The sequence below is a fragment of the Mesocricetus auratus genome, unplaced genomic scaffold, assembly GCF_017639785.1.
Source record: "Mesocricetus auratus isolate SY011 unplaced genomic scaffold, BCM_Maur_2.0 Super-Scaffold_100028, whole genome shotgun sequence".
In the NCBI taxonomy this organism is placed as follows: Eukaryota; Metazoa; Chordata; class Mammalia; order Rodentia; family Cricetidae; genus Mesocricetus; species Mesocricetus auratus.
Window position 1 is genome coordinate 5,224,455 of NW_024429209.1, and position 18,344 is coordinate 5,242,798.

General features: G+C 46.8%; 1 protein-coding gene across 4 annotated transcripts in view; it reads left to right on the forward strand.

Moving 5' to 3' along the window:
* Nucleotides 1–17,409, forward strand: part of Dhx35 (DEAH-box helicase 35) — a 58,427-nt gene extending 41,018 nt beyond the window's left edge. For all 4 annotated transcript variants that reach the window (XM_040732802.1, XM_040732800.1, XM_040732803.1 and 1 more), the window contains 8 exons: nucleotides 2,811–2,906; nucleotides 4,490–4,584; nucleotides 5,412–5,489; nucleotides 6,765–6,894; nucleotides 9,527–9,608; nucleotides 10,632–10,703; nucleotides 12,784–12,895; nucleotides 16,345–17,409. In XM_040732802.1, the coding sequence (XP_040588736.1) occupies nucleotides 2,811–2,906; nucleotides 4,490–4,584; nucleotides 5,412–5,489; nucleotides 6,765–6,894; nucleotides 9,527–9,608; nucleotides 10,632–10,703; nucleotides 12,784–12,895; nucleotides 16,345–16,389 (710 nt within the window). In that variant the 3' untranslated portion in view covers nucleotides 16,390–17,409. The remainder of the gene's footprint in view (nucleotides 1–2,810; nucleotides 2,907–4,489; nucleotides 4,585–5,411; nucleotides 5,490–6,764; nucleotides 6,895–9,526; nucleotides 9,609–10,631; nucleotides 10,704–12,783; nucleotides 12,896–16,344) is intronic.
* The last annotated feature ends 935 nt before the right edge of the window (nucleotides 17,410–18,344 follow it).

An 18,344-nucleotide genomic window follows, 5' to 3' on the forward strand; every position in this document is an offset into this window, starting at 1 on the left:
TTGGCTCATTTGAAAACACAGTATGTGTCTTAAGTTAGGGAAAATAGTGGCAGCTTGGGAGTTACCATCTCTTCTAAGCACTGTGCCCATGAGTGGTGTCCTCTTGGGAGGTTTTTGTGAGTGGGTGATTGATCTTGTTAGGAAGTTTTAGTGGAGGCTTTGCCCTGAGTTTTGTCTTGAGTATTTTAAAAATATATAAAAATATTTAAAATTATATAGTTCATTAATTTGTAACTTACCGTTCAGGAGCTTTTGGTGTCAAAATGTTGTGTTATCTTCAGTACAATCCAGTTTTAGAACATTTTCATCATCCCAAAAGGAAATGTGTGTCTTTTAGTGTGCACTCTCCATTCCTGTCTTCCATGGTTCCAGGCAACCACTAGCCTGCTATCTCTATGGATTTGCCTAGTTTCAACATTGCTTAGAAATGGAATCTTAGCTGGGCGTTGGTGGTGCACGCCTTTAATCCCAGCACTTGGGAGGCAGAGGCAGGAGGATCTCTGTGAGTTCGAGGCCAGCCTGGTCTACAGAGTGAGTGCCAGGACAGCCTCTAAAGCTACACAGAGAAACCCTGTCTCGAAAAAAAAAAAAAAAAAAAAAAAAGGAATATTAGGTTGTCTTTGGTGATTGGCTTCTTTCACTTAGCTCTTTCCAAGATTATTCATGTATCCCACATAGCAAGTATCAGTAGGCATTTATTTTTACTGCTTAATAAAATATTCCAGGGTATAGACATACCATATGGTGATTTTTTTCCTCCATATTCATTAGCTGGTGGGTGTTGAGAGTTTTGTCTTTTGGTCAGTATAAATAATGCTGCCATGACCAATAGCATGTGAGTTTCAATGGACATCCCTCCACCACTTTCTCTACAGTGTTGCCAATACTTGCTATTATTTGTCTTTTTGGGTCACAGCTGACCTAGTGGATATGAAATGGTATCTGGTAGTTTTGATTTGCATGTCTCTGATGACTTATGGTATTGAGAACCTTCCTGCTTGTAAGCAAGTCAGTTTGTAAGACTAATGTCTCTAGTACCTCTGTAGCCATGGGGATTTCCTTCCAGGACCTCCTTCAGTTATCAGAAATCTAGGGATACTCAAGTCTTGTGTAAAATGATGTGGTGTTTGCGCATAACCCACATATCTTCCCATATACTTAAAACTATCTCTAGGTTGCTTATACCTTCTATGATGTACATACCCTGTCAGTGTTTATTCTACTGTTTTGTTTAGGGAACCATGACAGTAGAAGAGTCTGTGTGCGAGTGTGTGATGTTCAGACAGTTGTTTTTCTCAAATATTTCCAACAGTGACTGGTTGAATGTAAGGGTTTAGAATCAGACATGGAGATTGACGGTATAGTGTCATAAGTATGTCAGTTCAGCTTGCCTGCTAGTATGTGTTTGTACTGTCATTTTATTGCTGAGTTGGAGTTCTTTACATGTTCTGATCGCAAATCTCCCGTGTCATGGTAAATACTTGCCCTGGTTTCTTGGAGGTGTCCTGTGTAATTTACAGGTTGATGGTGTCACTTGCTTTCTTCAGCTTTTCTTTTGTCACTTGTGCTTTTGTCCTCGTGTCTAAGGACATACTGCTGCAGGGTTGGGGTCCTAGCTCAGTCGTAGAATGTGTGCTTGGTATGTTGGAGACCTCGAGTGCATCAACTTGTATTCCAAGCACCAGCCAGATAACTGAAAGAAAATGCCATTGCTGCCCTCCTTGTGTTTTACTTATAACTTTTATTTGAAGTTTTAGCTCTTGTCCTTGTCTGTGATCTGTTCTGGCTTGTGTGTGTGCGCGCGCGCGTGCGCGTGTGTGTGTGTGTGTGTGTTAGGGGTCCATTTTCATTTATTATACTTACTTCTTTCTCTGTGAAGGAATGGTCAGTTGTGACTTTAAAGCTGTCCACTGTTATGAAAGGTCTTCAGCTTGGGTCACAAACATTAACCCAGAGAGTAAGCCTTGTTAGGTTTTTGTCCCTAGCTCTCAGTGTCTAATGGGCTTTGTGTACTAAGGAGTAGAGAATGCTGCTTGTGTGTCGTGTGTCCTCTGGAAGGGTTGTTCTCAAAGAACATTCTGGAGAGTGTTGGGAAGTCCCAGGTTCAGAAAAGATAATTTACATTGAAACAGAAAGGACATAACTTTTCTGGCACGTGAAATGGTCATCTGTATCTTGGGATCCTGTGCCTGATACTGGGGATTGGCAGAGAGGTCTGTGGGGAAGGTGGATGGGTTGTGGTGGAAGAATGGAGGACTCTGTCCAGTTCACACACTGGAAAGGGCCAGGGCCAGGGCTCAGATTCAGAGTGCCAGCCTTGTGATTGCTCATGCCGTGTGAGCAAAGCAGGATTTTGAGGCACTGTCTTGGAATATTTGTGGCATGTCAGGTCTCAGCTATGGAGTAGGATCCAGAAGATGAGAAAGTGGGCCCATGCCATGGGGCCTGGGGGAGAGTAGTGAGGAGGCAGTGCTCGGGGCATCAGTTGCTGCTGGAGGCGCACAGAGGTCATGTCTGTGCTCCCAGCTGCCAGCCCCACAGAGGGAGGGTTCTGTGGAGCATCCTGTGGGACGAAGAAAGAGGTACAGGAAGAAGTGCAGACTGCCGCCTGTAATGAAGTCCTCCAGTAGAGTTCATTAGAAGCAGCAGCTTTTAAAACGGTGCCCAACTCAGTGTGACTCTTCCCTTAATGTAACGGCTTGTGTCAGGTTGGGCTTAGTAGCGGTGAGTCATCTTTTATTCTCACAACTACCGTTCTTCTTCCAGCACAGGGGTACGTGCCTTCTGATTCTTCCATTTTTTTCTGACAGGCCTGGACAAAGACTGTCGCCTAACTGAGCCGCTCGGCATGAGAATTGCAGAGTTTCCTCTGAACCCCATGTTTGCCAAGATGCTGTTGGAATCAGGTAGGTGGAGCCTGACAGCTCCTTTTGACTTTATTTTGTTTCCAAAGAACTCATTTCTCTGAATTCTGTGTATCAAAGGAAGAGGGACCAATTTGGTTTAAGAAGTGATAGCAGCAATAAAGTATTTATCTTTGACTAACGTTGAAATGTGTGTTTATAAGACATGGTGTAATGTTTGATACTTACATAGTGGAGAGCTTCTGTCCAGGTAATTAGCCCATCATTACATCATGGACTTTCTTTTAGCTGTTTGAACATAGCAATTTCTCATAGCAATTTGGTCATAATGTGTTAGCATCATGCCAGATCACTAAAACCCACTCCTCCAGCCTGAAACTGTGTCCCTTGAGCAACATCTCCAGTGTTCATAACTTCTCACCCTCCCACCAGCTCTAGTAGGTACTCTCAACTTTGTTCCCCTGCATAACTAAAGCGTACAGTGTGTGCCCTGTGCCTGGGATACTTCACTGGACCTAACGTATTCCATTGTATAGCATGGTCTTGAATGACAAAATTTGCTTTTTTTTTTTTCAAGATTGTGTAGAAGTATCCCATTGTGTGTATCATGTTGTCTTTATCCATTGCTCTGCTACTTCTAGGTTTGTGTTCACTGTAGTGGACACCAGAGTGGTTTTCCCACACACCAACTTCAGTTCTTTGGATGTACATAGAAGCAAGGTTGCTGGATCATGTGGCCATTCTGTTTTAGGTTTCTGAGGAACATCCATGTATTCTCCAGAATGGTTGTGCTAAATTTAACTGTCTGAGAAATCATCACACTGTGTGCCGCAGTGGCTGTGTGACTTTGTATTCTAAAGCAACATACAGAGTTAGTTCCAGTTTCTCTGCAGATGGTTGTGAGGATGTGAGTTAGGGCAAGTTTTGTTTCTTTAGTTACAGACATCTTGGTAGCGGAGGAGCTATCTCCTTGACTCTGGGAAAGCTCCTGTTAATATCAGGTGGCAGTTTATGAAGGCATGTTTCACAGGCAGTATGGTGAAAGTTAGCTCTGAGAGGCTCACTTTCCCTGAGAGACAGACTCTAAGTACAACTAGAGCAGACTCCTTTCTGCTTCAGGCAGGGAGCATTGGGAGCCAGGCAGGAGTGCAGTTTGCTTTGTCTAGTGTCCTGGTCGATGAGCTGCTGCAGAATCTCTTCTCAGGAGGCAGCAGCAGCTCAGGATGCTGTCCTGATCACTTTGTGCTGCAGGCTTGTGCCCAGAACAGAGGAGTACTTGGGAGAGGCAGGCCATGCCAAAGATGGGCCAGGAGCGGGGAGACAGTTGTCCACATAGAGGGCAGGGAACAGGCATGCCTCAGGCCTGTCCTTGGTGTCAGGCCAATGTGACCTCACCCTGGCTGGCATCGAGAGCCCTCAGCCTTAGCTGCAGGGAAGAATACTTAGTTGATACACATGGGGCCATTCATGGCATGGTAAGTACTTGTATGCTAGGGACTTGAAGCAAGCTATAAAATATGATCTTATTTTACATTTTACAGCACAGTACAAGGAAAGCATTGGGAAATGCTTTTCACTCCTTGTTGCTACATTGTCTGTTTGCAGACACACCCTTTGTGTTCTAGGGAACTTCGGCTGTTCTCAGGAGGTCCTGAGCATCGCTGCCATGATGCAGATCCAGAATGTCTTTGTGTTCCCCTCAAACCAGAAGTCTCAGGCAGTAAGTCCAGCTTCACCCGAGCTCCTCACACTGCTCTCTGGCACATTTCTGTCAGAGCTCACCTAGAAACGCTGTAGACAGTTGGGTGATTCTAGATTGTAGTTGAGTGAGTATGCTGTGTATTGTGGAAAGATTTCACAAGCGTGGATATATACCTTTCTTCACACTGTGGAGGTAGATTCTGTCACCTACGTCCAGGTGGTTTTGTCTGTTGTCCCTTTAGTTAACCTTTTAAGATCCTGTCTCATGCAGGTGACTGAGTAAAGGAGTGGAAGGGTAAACCCCTGTGTCTGACATGTCAGTCTCCTCTTTCAGAGCCCTTCCCTGCCCCCGTGTGCTTCTTACCTCTAGTACATCGAGTTCTGCGTTTTATTTAGTTTAATGTCTTCCTCCCGCCACTCTTTGTTCATTATTGCATCCAGATGCTTAGGACAGGGCTTGATTGACAGTGGTATTTGATAAAAGTCTGTTGTGGGCAAGGAGGGAGGGAAGCACGCAAACAGGCAGGAAGGCAGGAGGCAGTTTGATTACCTGGCATTGGTTCAAGGATAAAGTTCTGAAGTAAGTGATCTGTGTCTTTGCCATGTGTATTGTGTCTGCTTCCCCTCAGCCCCAGGGAGTCAGTGGCGTTATTCAGTGTCTTTGCCACAGAAAGAGGAATTCAAGGATGGAGTGAGTCTAAAGGGAGCCTAAGTGAGGGTGGTGAACAGCGTATGGTTGTAGGACATGGGGAACGTCAAGCTGTCAGCCCTCCTTGAGTGTACCATGTCTTCCAGCACAAGAGGCTTATTGAAGTCAACTTCTAAATGGAACTTTATCCTTTACAGACTCGAGTGCACCGGAAATTTGCTGTGGAGGAGGGCGATCATCTTACCATGCTTAATGTGTATGAAGCATTTATTAAAGTAAGCACAGCCACACTGGGGGGGACCCTCCACACACACGCATGCTCTTAACGACCTAAGAGCAAGATTAGAAGTTAGTTCATAAATATCTGGCTGGGAGGCCCCCCCCCCCCCCCCTTTCTAGTTAGGTAGACTGCCAGCCTCCCACTGGAGAGACCAGTATCGCTAGAAAGGCCAAAGGATGTTCCCTGTTGTCTGGTTATGTGCTATACTTGAGGCTGGCGTCCCATGTGCACTGTACAAGGGAAGAAGGGCATTTGGATGGGATTTCTTCCAGAGTGGACTGAGAACCACGACTGTGTGGGCTGCATCTTGAAAGGCATCCCAGCATCCACGGGGACGTGTTCAATGGGCTTGTGTGTATCCACATACCCTCCTCCTGGTTAGCCATGGGCTGTGCTCATTTTCATCCTGAGTATTCTCGGACTGAGAGCCATTGATAGAACTTAAAATTCTCACTTAAAAGATAAACAGCGATACAAGCTTTTAAAAGAAGGGAATAATAGTTTATAATTTCAGTAATTTAACATATTTTAAAAAGAGAAATACTAAAGTTTTGTTTTACCAGAGGTTTGGGGATGATTACTCAATAAGTGAGATACAGATTAAGTTAGTTAAAATCCAAGATACAGGTACAGTGTGCCATCACAAGATGAAGCCTTACCCCAAAAGAGTGCATCCATAGGTCTGCATTGGAGTATTCTCTGGGTGCCTTCTGAAAAAATCTGTGTGGGTTACATTTTAAAGTATTATATTAAAAATTTATTTGAAAACTTTCCTCCCTGGCTTAAAATGTGATTGTAGAGGTATATTCCCTCTGCAAACACTTAGCACATGTTGTAATGGTTGTACTCAAGAATATAAAAAATTAGGCACTATTGGTAGAAAAAGTCCTACTTTGAGGACAGATAGGAATTTGAAAATGGTTTCTGCACATTGTGTTGCTTCCCTTAGTTAATAAAGAGATAAGCTGAAGCCATCGGAGGGGGAAGTTTGCAGACTTAACCAGAGCCAGGGGGAGGCGGGGCCGACCTTCTGTAGTTAATTTGGATTGGCCTGTGCTTGTCCTTCAGTCCTTCCTAGCTTGCTAGTGTCCAGAGCAGGACTGTGGGGCAACAGGCAACTTGCGTGGTTGTTACCATCTTCTTTAGAGATGGGTTTGGGAAGGTCTCAGCAAACCAGCAAGTGGGGAAGAGAAGGTAACCCTGTTGACGGTATCGGGTGTTGTTGGACTGTCTGACTTGGTGAATGTCTCCTCTTGTGGCCCTTCTGCAGCACAACAAGAGCTCCCAGTGGTGTCAGGAGCACTTCCTGAATTACAAGGGTCTTGTCAGAGCTGCCACTGTGAGAGAACAGTTGAAAAAGCTCCTTGCCAAGTTCCAGATACCCAAGATGTCCAGCGAAGGTGGGTGTGGCTTGTCCCTGCCCGTGGCTTCCCTCTCTGCATGCACAGTTTAATTCTTCAAGTTCTTATGCTGGGCTGACATGAGGCCGTGTACCTATAGCTAGTTTCATATTTTGAGCTGCCTGCACCCATCCATTGGTAATGTAAGGCTGGGTGTCTTTGTGGGTAGATCCATTTTTTATTCCATGAGCTGTTGCCTCCTTTCCCAGATTTCTAAAGCTTATAAAAATACCTAAAGGCTGTTAACTTTCACATTATTGTACATATAATTAATATAATGATGGTTGTTGTAAAAATTTACCTTTTTCATGCTGACCTCAGACATACTATAGCTGAGGATGACCTTGAACTTCTGGGATTGTGTGTGTGTTGGGTAGGCACAGAGTTAGATCTTTTCTTCTACCGTGTTTTGAACTCAGGTATAAGGCCTATCTGTAATGGCCTTTATCTGCTGAGCCATCTCGACAGCCCCAAAATGTTATTGTTAAATGGATGAAATTCGTAGATATTACATGAAAATTACATTTTCTTCTCAGATGCAAGTGTTATTAAAGTAGATACCATGAGTTTAGCTTAGGCATTCATTAAAGGTAAGGCAGAACATTGCTATACCAGACGTCCTGGCTTGTAGCAGTGATTGCGGTGGCCATTTGTGCAGTCCACAGTAGGTTGTACCATGTTGGGGTTTCTGCATTCTCTTTGTCTTCCACTGTATGAGGTGCAGTTGATGGTGTCCTTACTTTACAGAGGAACCAGGAGGTCCTGGGAGGAGTCACATGGCCTTCAGAATGACATAACTTGTGGCCAGCAGAGTCAAAGACGCAGGATCCAGCTTGTAGGAAGTGGCACACGGAGTTCATTTAGCAATCTTGAAGCCTGACAGTGTTTGCTAGGCCGGGCAGCATTCTGAGTGTGTGTGTGTGTTAATTCACATTATGCTGTCTGCACTCTGGGAGACATGTGCTGCTTTTATCCCATGTATACAGGGAAAAGAGTGAGCCCAGTAGGCTAGGGGAAGCCTGTTAGAGTCAGGGCCCAGGAAGTTCTGTTTGGTTTTTACACTAATAACAAGTGATTGAAAATGACAAAAGCATGGTTCACTGAGAGCCCAGCGTAGTGAAGAGAGATCGCGGATAGACTGTAATGTAAGGCTGTAGGGCCTGTTGAGAGTGACAGTGTAGACACTTTAGTAACCATGGATGACAGTGGCAAGTGGCAGAAATAAGTGTAGGGAAGGAGAAATCCACATGAACTTGCCCAGGGTGCCTTGTCAATGTCATGGGCTGTAACAGGACACTTACCAGGGCTGCTAGCTGGAGCGCATCTGCCAGGGTCCTGTCACCTGCAGATAAATGACAGCCTCACCTCTGCACCTGTGTCTTCACCTGTCATTGTCACCTACTGCCCAGGGGGAGGGGTATGCTGAATTAAAACTCCTCCTGATAAGAGGAATGATTTTATGAAGCTGAGTTATGAGGGTCACAAACCTCATAACATTTCTACTCTTTATGAAGTAACCCTGAGAACAAAGCTTGTTGTATTTGGGGGTTCTGACCAGCTGGAGAGAGGGGCTGCATCTGGGTGGGTGGTGGGTAGGATGCAGGTTTGAGGTTTGGCATCTCTGCTGGGAACAGTAACGACACTCAGAACAAGCAATTGCATGTGAATTATAGTCCATCTAGGAGGTTAGAGAGTAGTGAAATATATTCCAGCAGTTATGCAATTAAAAATTAAGTTACTATAGAATGACTTTATTGAGCCTGTTAGGTAGGTAAACAAAGGATTAGAATATAAAATTCACCAAGAAAAAATAAAAACACCCAAGTAGTAATTTAATTTATTAAAAAGAAAAGAATGTAGCAATCCCCCCCCCCCGTTTTGCCAAAACATTCAGTAAGATGATTTTTTTTTACAGCTACTGCCTGTACAGACCTGTTTGCCCATGTACTGTAATTCATCAGAGCTGAGATACGTATCCATAGTTACTTTATGTCTCACTAAGAAAAGAATGGCGGCTGATGTAATTGTGTCTTGACTTGAATGAGTTAAAATGGCTTAGAATTGATGAAATAGGGGATATCTTCAGCCATTAAAACATGATTATCCCCTGCATGGTAGTTTAGAATTTGTCTCATGGCTGTGAGCTAGTGAATGAAGATGCTTTATTCATGAAAGATGTGTTTGCTGTAGCAATAGAAATGTCAGTTAAGAAGGGACAGAATGTTTAGAAGTGGTGGAGAATTGCAAACTAGCTGATATCCAGAGACAGGGCAGTGTGCTTTCGCAGTTTGTGTCTTAGGGAGAAAAAGCAGTTTCCACAGTGCTCCGAGCTCACTGGCTGGTCTTTGGAGAAGCTATCTTGGGTCCGATCCTCTTTGGCCTAGGGTTGTTTGGAGAGGCCCTAGTTTGGGCAGGCTTCCCTTTTCTTAGCAGCTGCTGGGGGAGGATGCCACCTCAGACGCTGGGCAGTTGTCAAACATGGGAACACAGGGCTGAGTGCGCTCAGACATGGTTTCGGGTGGCCGGGGCAGTGGGGTAGGGGCTGGATCTGGATTCTGCATCATAACCCAGGGTGTGGAACATGAGGCCAGGGTGCAAGGTCTCACCAGCCTTCTGTTGCTGCCTTGTGTAGGTGATCCGGATCCTGTCCTAAAGTGCATCGTGTCGGGGTTCTTTGCGAATGCAGCGCGGTTTCACTCCTCTGGCGCATACAGGTAAACAGACTGAAGCCCTTGGTGAAGGAGACAGAGAGCTGGGCAGGGATCTAAATCAAACAGCTTTTACCTGACCTCAGGCCTCCTTACAAAACTGAGTGAGGTCTGCTCTCCAGCTTTCAGCAGATTTTCTCTGCTGTCAGGGAGAGTCCTGATACTCTGTGTGTCTGTACATGTGACACATGTTTAGGATTACAGTGACATACCTCACTTCAGAGGAACTATTAACGGTGGTGTGTTCTAGAGAAGCCGCTTTCCCCAATGGGCTGTTTGGTGTGTCCTCAAGTTCTGTAAGTCACAGACAGGCACATGGGGCTGCATTTGTGTCTTTGGAACAAGCCTTCAAGCCTTCAGTGTTTCTTCACTGGTTACAGTGCATGGCTAATGTTTAACTGTGCAGTAGGAAGTCTGGGGAACCTGAGTTTCTATTTGGATGGGATCGTTTGAAAGGAACCTGTGGAAGGCAGACATGATCATAAATGTGCATAGAACATTCTCTTCCTGTGTGGTGTGGCTTGTTCTGGGATTAAGTCCAGGGCCTTCTACTGCTGGGTGAGCACTGTGCTACTGTGCTAACCTCATACCTTCTCATTTTAGAAAGAAAGGTCTTGCTCAGTCGCCCAAATTGCCCCCCACCTTCTGACTCAGGATCCCGGGTAGCTGGGATTCAGCTGTGCTCCACCATGCCCGGCCCCCTTCCTTCTCTTGCCTGGTTCATTCTTGGTTCCCCCGGTGGTAGTGACGGTGGAGGTGTGTTGAGAGAATAGTATTCTCTGAGGTCTGTGTGAAATTCAGTCTCCATGTACCTGGGGGGCTGATAGTAACACATCTGTGGAAAATACTGGTGGTAGTGACGGTGGAGGTGTGTTGAGAGAGCAGTATTCTCTGAGGTCTGTGTGAAATTCAGTCTACATGTACCTGGGGGCTGATAGTAACACATCTGTGGAAAATACTGGGACATGTAAAGTGTTACACGTCCTTTTGCATACAGTGTGCTTCACTGTGTTGCATTGTGTCTCATAGGACTATCCGTGATGATCATGAGCTGCACATCCACCCTGCCTCGGTCCTCTATGCAGAGAAGCCACCCCGCTGGTAAGCCCCTCGCTGCTGAGCTTGGCCCTGCACTTTCTTGCTCATGTCTGGGTTCCCAGGTCCAGCCTGGGCTTGCAATACAGGTGCTCTGTTTCCTATGTTGACTTTGGTTGCCAGGATTTCTGCTCTATTGGGGATCCCCTAAAGGTAGATAGTGCTCTAGTTACTACCCAGCTTCCTTGTACTGTACTCAATGAAATAGTCCTAAAAATAAAAAGTCTCCTTGGCAGGCAGAGGCAGGCGGATCTCTGTGAGCTTGAGGTCAGCCTGGTCTACAAAACTATACAGAGAAACCCTGTCTTGAAAAAATAAAAAAAAGCCTCCTAAGCAAACTGTGCTGTCCCTTCTCACTCATCCTTCCAGCTGGTGTTCCTTTTGACCCACTGACTAAAGGCTTGCCGTCCAAGGCACAGCATGCAGAGGGGGTGTGGATCCCAGCTAGACTCTCGTAGCAGGCAAACAGAGTGAACTCCTGGCGGAGGCTTTCTAAAGGGCTGTATACAGTGCTGCGGTTGGCACTCAAGGTAGCTTCTTGGAGAAGCTAACCCTTGCTCTGGGCCTGTGACGGGCATTTTTAGGCAGGAAAGGACTCAGAAGACAGCTGCACCTAGGGAATAGGTGGCAGAGCTGTTGCAACCCGAAGGAAGCACATGTCTTGGGGGGATGAGCAGTGAGCTGACAAAGGTGACCAAGGGTGCTTCCAGTCTGCAGAGCTGGCTGGGGAGGCAGAGGCACATGCAGCAGTGAGAGACAGCACATATTTTTATGGTGTTTATGGTTAGTTATCTTCCAGGTCAACGCTAATTTTTGCTTGTATCTTGTATTCCTATTTCTAATTTATATTCTACAGAAATATGGATTGACAGGAGATTAGACATTTTAAAGACACACTTAGTTGGCCCTTTATCGGTTGAAAGAACTAGGCCCTAGGGAAGACAGGAGCATTTGAAGAGAAGTTGAAAAGTAGCAGTGATAGGGTTGGAGCCTAGGAACACTGGTGTCAGGCACCCTATTCTGGCGGCAGCATCTCCTGGAACCATCTTGGAAATTCAGGTTCTTGGGCTCCACCTGACCCTGAATTAGAGTCTAGGGCGGGATCCACTGTTTAAAGGAGTCCTGGTGGTGTTTCTGATGAGTATTTAAATTGACCATGGAATTACACCATGTGGTAAGCAGTGAGGTCTGGAAACTTTTTATGTGGAATGGACTCTAGCGCTGGGTTTATGGCTGTTTCCCTGCTACCTGAGTATATAAAAGTGCAAGAGGGAATCCAGACTTCAGTGCATGTCCCTTCCTCTCTCTATCATCCCCACTTTCCTCTCCTGTCCCCTCCCATCTTCTCTTCCTCTCCTCTCTCTGCTCTCCCCTTCCCTCTTCCTGTGTTGGGAGTGGACCAAGCTTTGAGCATGGTGAGCATTCCAGCCCCGCCCCTTCTTTCCATCAGCTGAGATTCTTTTACTGGCATTTGAGAGACAAACTCCATGTGGCTTTTGTATTTATAGGTTTGTAGCTTTTAAGGATTCCCTGAGTTAATTCTTCCCATACTTCAGGAGCTAGTGTTTCCTCTATGAACTCCTGAAGTCCAGGGCTTAGAAAACATGTGCCTTGCTCTTTGGTTGTGTTTCCTTGACCCTAGATAAGTCTTTTTCCTTTTAAGACATAATTTATGACAGTGAAAGATGGGTTTTGACAGAGGTGTAGCCTGCTTGCAAACTTACATTTAAAATATTTTGTCACTCTAAAAGGTTCCTTTGTGTGTCTTTATAGTCCTTTTCTAGTCCCTTTCAGAACAGTCGAGACTTTGAGTCCATTTCTATACTTTCTAATTAAGTCTTTAAGTTATATTCAGAGCTCTGCAAATGCAGACCTCGATCTGGCAAGGTCCTTTGTGGACAGCTGGAGAGCCTTGGATGTCATGGAGGATGTAGATTTGTATCTGCGGAACACAGTGACTTACCACTTGGGTCAGGAGACTGAGTGAGCTGCGACAGTGCCTGTGTGTAGATCCACACACAGACAGTATACCCCTGCTGTGGTGAGAGCAGAGACGGCTTGCCAGCATGTTTATTCTTTGTTTCAGGGTTATCTACAATGAAGTTATACAGACCTCTAAGTATTACATGCGAGACGTGACTGCCATAGAGTCTGCTTGGCTACTGGAGCTGGCTCCACACTTTTATCAGCAAGGAACGGTAAGACTGGATGGAACCAGGCCCCAGGCAAAGAGCAGCCCCTTCATAGTGTTGTCTGTGTGTATGTTCTGTACCTCAGTACCCTAGATCACCCCCCCCACAAACCTCCCCACTACTCCTTACACACAGAGTACTCAGATAAGACCATTACCACACCCCCAGAACCTCCTAATAAAACCACTTTATTTGCCTTCATAGGGAAGTTTAAAACAAATCCTGCAACTCCATAAGAAAAGGCCTCTCTGTGCAGTCAACTGCATGCCCCTGCTGTCACAGCAGGACACTTGCACTTTGGAAAACAGATGTGGTTTCTTCATTTTTGCAAAAGTGGTCCATTCATTGTCCCCCAAGTCGATGCATTCTTCTAACATGACTTAACTGAAAGATGGTTAATCATGTTTGGAAGACTGGCAGGCCTCCTTGCTGGATGTAGCCCACACTGTCTATCTAGTCTGCATGGTGCTTTAATTGTGTGGTAAATTATCTAGTGTAATTATTTGTGTGTGTGTGTATGTGTGTGTGTGTGTGTGCTGGAAATTGAACCTAGTGATTACTAATTAGTGTTTTCAGGCATGCTGCGTTGAAATTATTTTCTGTTAGTCCATTTTAGTCTTTGTTCCTTTTTTAAAACTTATTTTAATACTTTTTAATTAATTATTTTTTTAGTATTGCATTTAATTTCTTTGTGGCCTTTTACACCCTGGACTCCTTGTGGTTGATCTTGAATTAGTGTCATGCTATTTAGCTATAATGTAAGAAACCTACATCAGGGTCTTGCTTTGTTACCAAGCATCCTCGTGCTACTGTTGATCAGTATGTTATTTCTCGGCCTGCTTATACTTGGTAATATATTATTATTTTTAAGCAATTAGCTGTCTCTTCAACAGATTAAGAAGCAGAGCATTTCTGTTTCCCACTGCCATTGTGGGAGCCCTGCCTGAAGAACTAACTTCCTTTAGTGAGTCTTCAGCGCCGTCTGGTGGTGGAACCCCCTTCCTTGTTTATTTGCAAGTGTATTGTTTCGTTTTTTATTTTTGAAGGATAATTTTCCTCTGTGTGATTCTACCTTGAGTGAACTTTGTTGTTACTTTAAAGAGTTAGTTCTGTTGCTGTCCGGCGTGCGGTGTTTCTGAGGGGTCGGCAGCCATCCTCAGGTTGTCGCGTGTATGCAGTGGCTCTTGTTTCACCCCTTTGTAAAAGGTTGCGGTCAGCAGGGCTGAGTGTGGCTGCTGCTCTTGGTGACACTTTGGAGGTGCCACAGACCCATTACATGTGTTTGTTCACTTGCTTCACTCTTGGAGAACGATCTCTCCTTCTTTGCGAAGCTAAGGAAGTTGTCCTCTGAACCCTTGCAGTATTTAGTTCTTACGTCAAAGAGCAAAAAGTGGTTCAAACCATTGTGGTTCTTCATGTCCTGACAGGCTATTTCGGCTAGAAACTAGAGGAACTGCAGGGTGCACAGTGTGTCTCGGCTCTGTTGGGTTGAAGAGAAGTTACCTGGGCTAGAAGAACATCTCTTCCATCTAAATCTCGACTGGAAACAGAAGCCTTCAGGAGACCAAAGAAATGGTTAGGAAGGCAGGCTGGGAGTGGAGAGCGGGGGTGCTGCAGAGGCCTGTCACACTAGCGGAGAGTGGGTGCTGCAGAGGCCTGTTACAGTAGGAGAGTGGGTGCTGCAGAGGCCTGTTACAGTAGCGGAGAGGAAAGTGGGTGCTGCCTAGGGGGCCTGTTACAGTAGCGGAGAGGAGAGTGGGTGCTGCAGAGGCCTGTTACAGTAGCGGAGAGGAGAGTAGGTGCTGCAGAGGCCTGTTACAGTAGTGGAGAGCGGGGTGCTGCAGAGGCCTGTTACAGTAGCGGAGAGCAGGGTGCTGCAGAGGCCTGTTACACTAGCGGAGAGGAGAGTGGGTGCTGCAGAGGCCTGTTACAGTAGCGGAGAGGAGAGTGGGTGCTGCCTAGGGGGCCTGTTACAGTAGCGGAGAGGAGAGTGGGTGCTGCCGAGAGCCTGTTATAGTAGCGGAGAGAGGGGTGCTGCAGAGGCCTGTTACAGTAGCGGAGAGGAGAGTGGGTGCTGCCGAGGGCCTGTTACACTAGCAGGAGGCTGCACTGCAGAGGCTGCTGCATTGTCTTGGCAGTGAAGCTCCTGGAGAGAAGAACTGGCTGAGCTACTCTTCCTTCAGCTCAGTTAGTCTCTAGGTCAGACCCATCAAGTTAAGGGCGGATTGCTTCAGCATGTTGATGAAAATGACAAGGCTAGCATTGTGTGTTTGTCTCTTCTCTCAGAATTTCTGCCATTCAGCCCGTCACCTGCACCATGTTGAGAGTTTTGGGGAGAGTGTGGCCTTTAGAAACCCCAGGACATCTTTACTGTATGACGGATCCCCAGAGCTCCTTCATGGCAGCTTGGTATCTCCTCTGATTGAGGTCCAAAGGTGGACCGTGTCTTCAGGGACTCTCCAGGTTCCCAGGGGCTGCCCATGCAGGGCACGTCTGCTTCCTTGGACATGGTACAGAGCCTCCGGGCTGTGCACAGCCTACAGACTGTCAGCTTGCTCCTTCTGGCGCCTCTGGTGACTTTCCATCACTTGGTTTTCAGAGTGGCTTTCTGTCTGTAGAGGCCTGAGATGCTTAAAGTCAGCTTTGTTTATAATTGGCATTCTTTCCAGTAAAGAACCAGAAATGACTCGCAGGCGGGTGGTATTGTCATCTATCCCTGCATAAGGCCACATATGTTCAGGGTTAGTTTAGGGTCAGGTCTGGTGAGGAAAGAATTCAGAGAAGCAGCAGTCCCACAGAGACTTGCCTCAGAGAGACCCTTGTGATCTAGGGAAAGCATCTGGCCTCACTGTTTGACCGCACGCTCCTCTAAGGCACAAGTGTGAAGAAAGCCTGGAATCCGGCCATTTTCTTAGACCTGGGGCCGCTGGTCTGTCAGCTCATGTCGTCATTGGTAGTGCTCTGCTTTCTTTCAGGGCTGGCAGTTCCCGGTGTGTTGGGAGGTCATGTGCTAGAACATGGGGCTTGGGCACTAGCAGTTAGGGCTGCAGCCTCCTCTTGGGAAGAGCTCCTGAGTGCTAGCTTGGTTAGCTGAGCGGTCTGTGCCGTACTGGTTTGTTACTGATGGGATGTCAGGTACGCCTCAGTTGGTGAAGAGAGGTCCCTGATTAGAAGCTTGTATTCAGACATTCTGCTTCAAATTCATATTTGAGAATTTGTAGTAATTTGGATTTGCCATAAAGTATGTAAAGTGTGTTTTACCCCTCAGTCCTGTCAGATGATGCCATGGCGATGTCAGGAAGCTTCTTGTGTTGTTTATACTGGCCTCTTCTCCTGCGGACAGCTTTCCAAGGGGCACAGCATTCCTTGGGACAGTGCGGGCCAGGTGGAGGATTTGGCTGGAGTCTGCGTTCTCAGTCTCACCATCCCCATTGGTGTTTCCTCTTCTCTTGCAGCACCTGTCTCTGAAAGCCAAAAGGGCCAAGGTCCAGGACCAGTGAGTGGAGCTCAGCAAGTGGCTGCAGGGACGGTTCGTCACCCTTCCTTTGCATTGTTTGCGGCACCAGCTCAGGTGGCACAGGCAGACACTGTGGTGTGGGCTGCATCCTGGGCATTAGCCCCCTTCCTGCTCCCATCAGCATTTGCCATCGCCATTGGGACCCCAGAGGAGTCTGGACATGGCCAGTGTTCCACTGCGCTGCACCTAGGCCGAGCAGGAGTTGGCTCAGCTGTGCTCAGAGCTCAGTCCTCACTCTCAGAAGCCAGCACGCTTCTCCAGCAGCACAGTCCTGGTCCCGCTCTACGGTGAGGAGAAGAGCGAGCCGCTGAAGGCCTGTGTGGACACGGCTCTCTGGGCTGCCTGAGTCTGCCTGCTGTGGTTGTCGACAGCTGAGGCCCCTGGTCTGTCAGGCACGGGACCCCCAAACCAAGCAGCTTCTTCCTTTACTCAGTCCATGTCCCTGCTTATCTGTGGTGGGAGACTTAGTGCCATGATGGTGGGCCATGCAGGACTCACAGCCCCCGTCATGTTAGCCACTTCCTTTGCAAGTGGGCTTAGCTTTCTCTCAGAGCACGATGACACAGTCTGGTGCCAGTGTCTGGGCGCCAGGCAAAGTTCATCAACCTTGACCCCACGGGCTCCTCTTTAGCAGGAGTTCACTACAGTTTAGATGCCCTAAACTTGTGTAGCTCAGGAATATAACTCTTGTATATTTATCTTTATCCGTTTGCTTGCATTCTTGCAAGAACATGGGCAGCTCCCCCGGGCACTGTTCCCACTATAGCAGGGCCGCTTTGCTGCGATGCTGATGGCACTCAGCACAGGGGCAGGAGACTCCTCCCCTTACTGGTTCAGTGATGCTTATTTTAAAAGCGTAGCTTAAAAGTTTATTTTTGTACTGGTTTTAGTTTGGATGTGCCACTTTTGGCACCAAACCTATGTCATTTTTATTTCCATTTTATAAATGTGTAAATAGCAGTGGTAAGTTGTTAATCATAATAAATCTTTCTACCTGAGGGAACCTGTTTCTTCCGTTCAGTTCGTTATTCCAGGTGAGACCTAAGGGTGGCTAAGATGCCTCATAGGTGTACAGCAGCTGGGGCTGCGGTGCACATTGACACAGAGCCCCATGTGTGCCTGGAACAAAGCATGGAGCATTGTTTAAAAGAAGATCTGAAGATCGTGTCAGCTGGGCCCTGCCTGCTGTTTTATTATTTTTGTTGGTGTGTAGGGGCAAACCATAGTGTGTGTGTAGACACATCCAGAAGCCAGAAGTTAACCTCAGGTGTCATTTCCCAGATACAGCCCACCTTATTTTTGAGACAAAGTCCCTCACTGGGACCTGGGGCCTGGGGTTCACCAGTTCAGTCAGATTGACCGCCAGTGAGCTCCAGGACTCCCCCTCTCTGCCTCCTCAGGGTGAGGGTTACAAGTGTGCACTGCCACGCCTAGCTGTGTGCACGGCTGGGGGAATCGAGCTCAGCTCCTCACACCTGGCTGTGTGCACGGCTGGGGGAATCGAGCTCAGCTCCTCACACCTGGCTGTGTGCACGGCTGGGGGAATCGAGCTCAGCTCCTCACACCTGGCTGTGTGCACGGCTGGGGGAATCGAGCTCAGCTCCTCGTGCTTGTGTGGCAAGCACTTGTCAGTAGACCCCTCTCTCCAGCTCCTTTCTGGTATTTGTTGTTCTAAAGGCCTTTTCGTTTTATTTTTATCTCATATGTTTTGTCTCTGTGTGTATTTACAAATGTGCATGACTGAGGTCCACAGAGTTCAGAAGAGGGTGTCAGATTCATTGGAACTGATGGCTGTGAGCTGCCATGTGTGTGCTGGGACCTGAACTGGAGCCTCTGCAAGAGCAGCGAGTGTTCTCAAAGCCTGATAGTTTTTAAAGGTTACCTTGTAGTGGAGGGGGAAAAGGCCAGAGGAAGCATTCCTTCAAATTCGAGGCCACA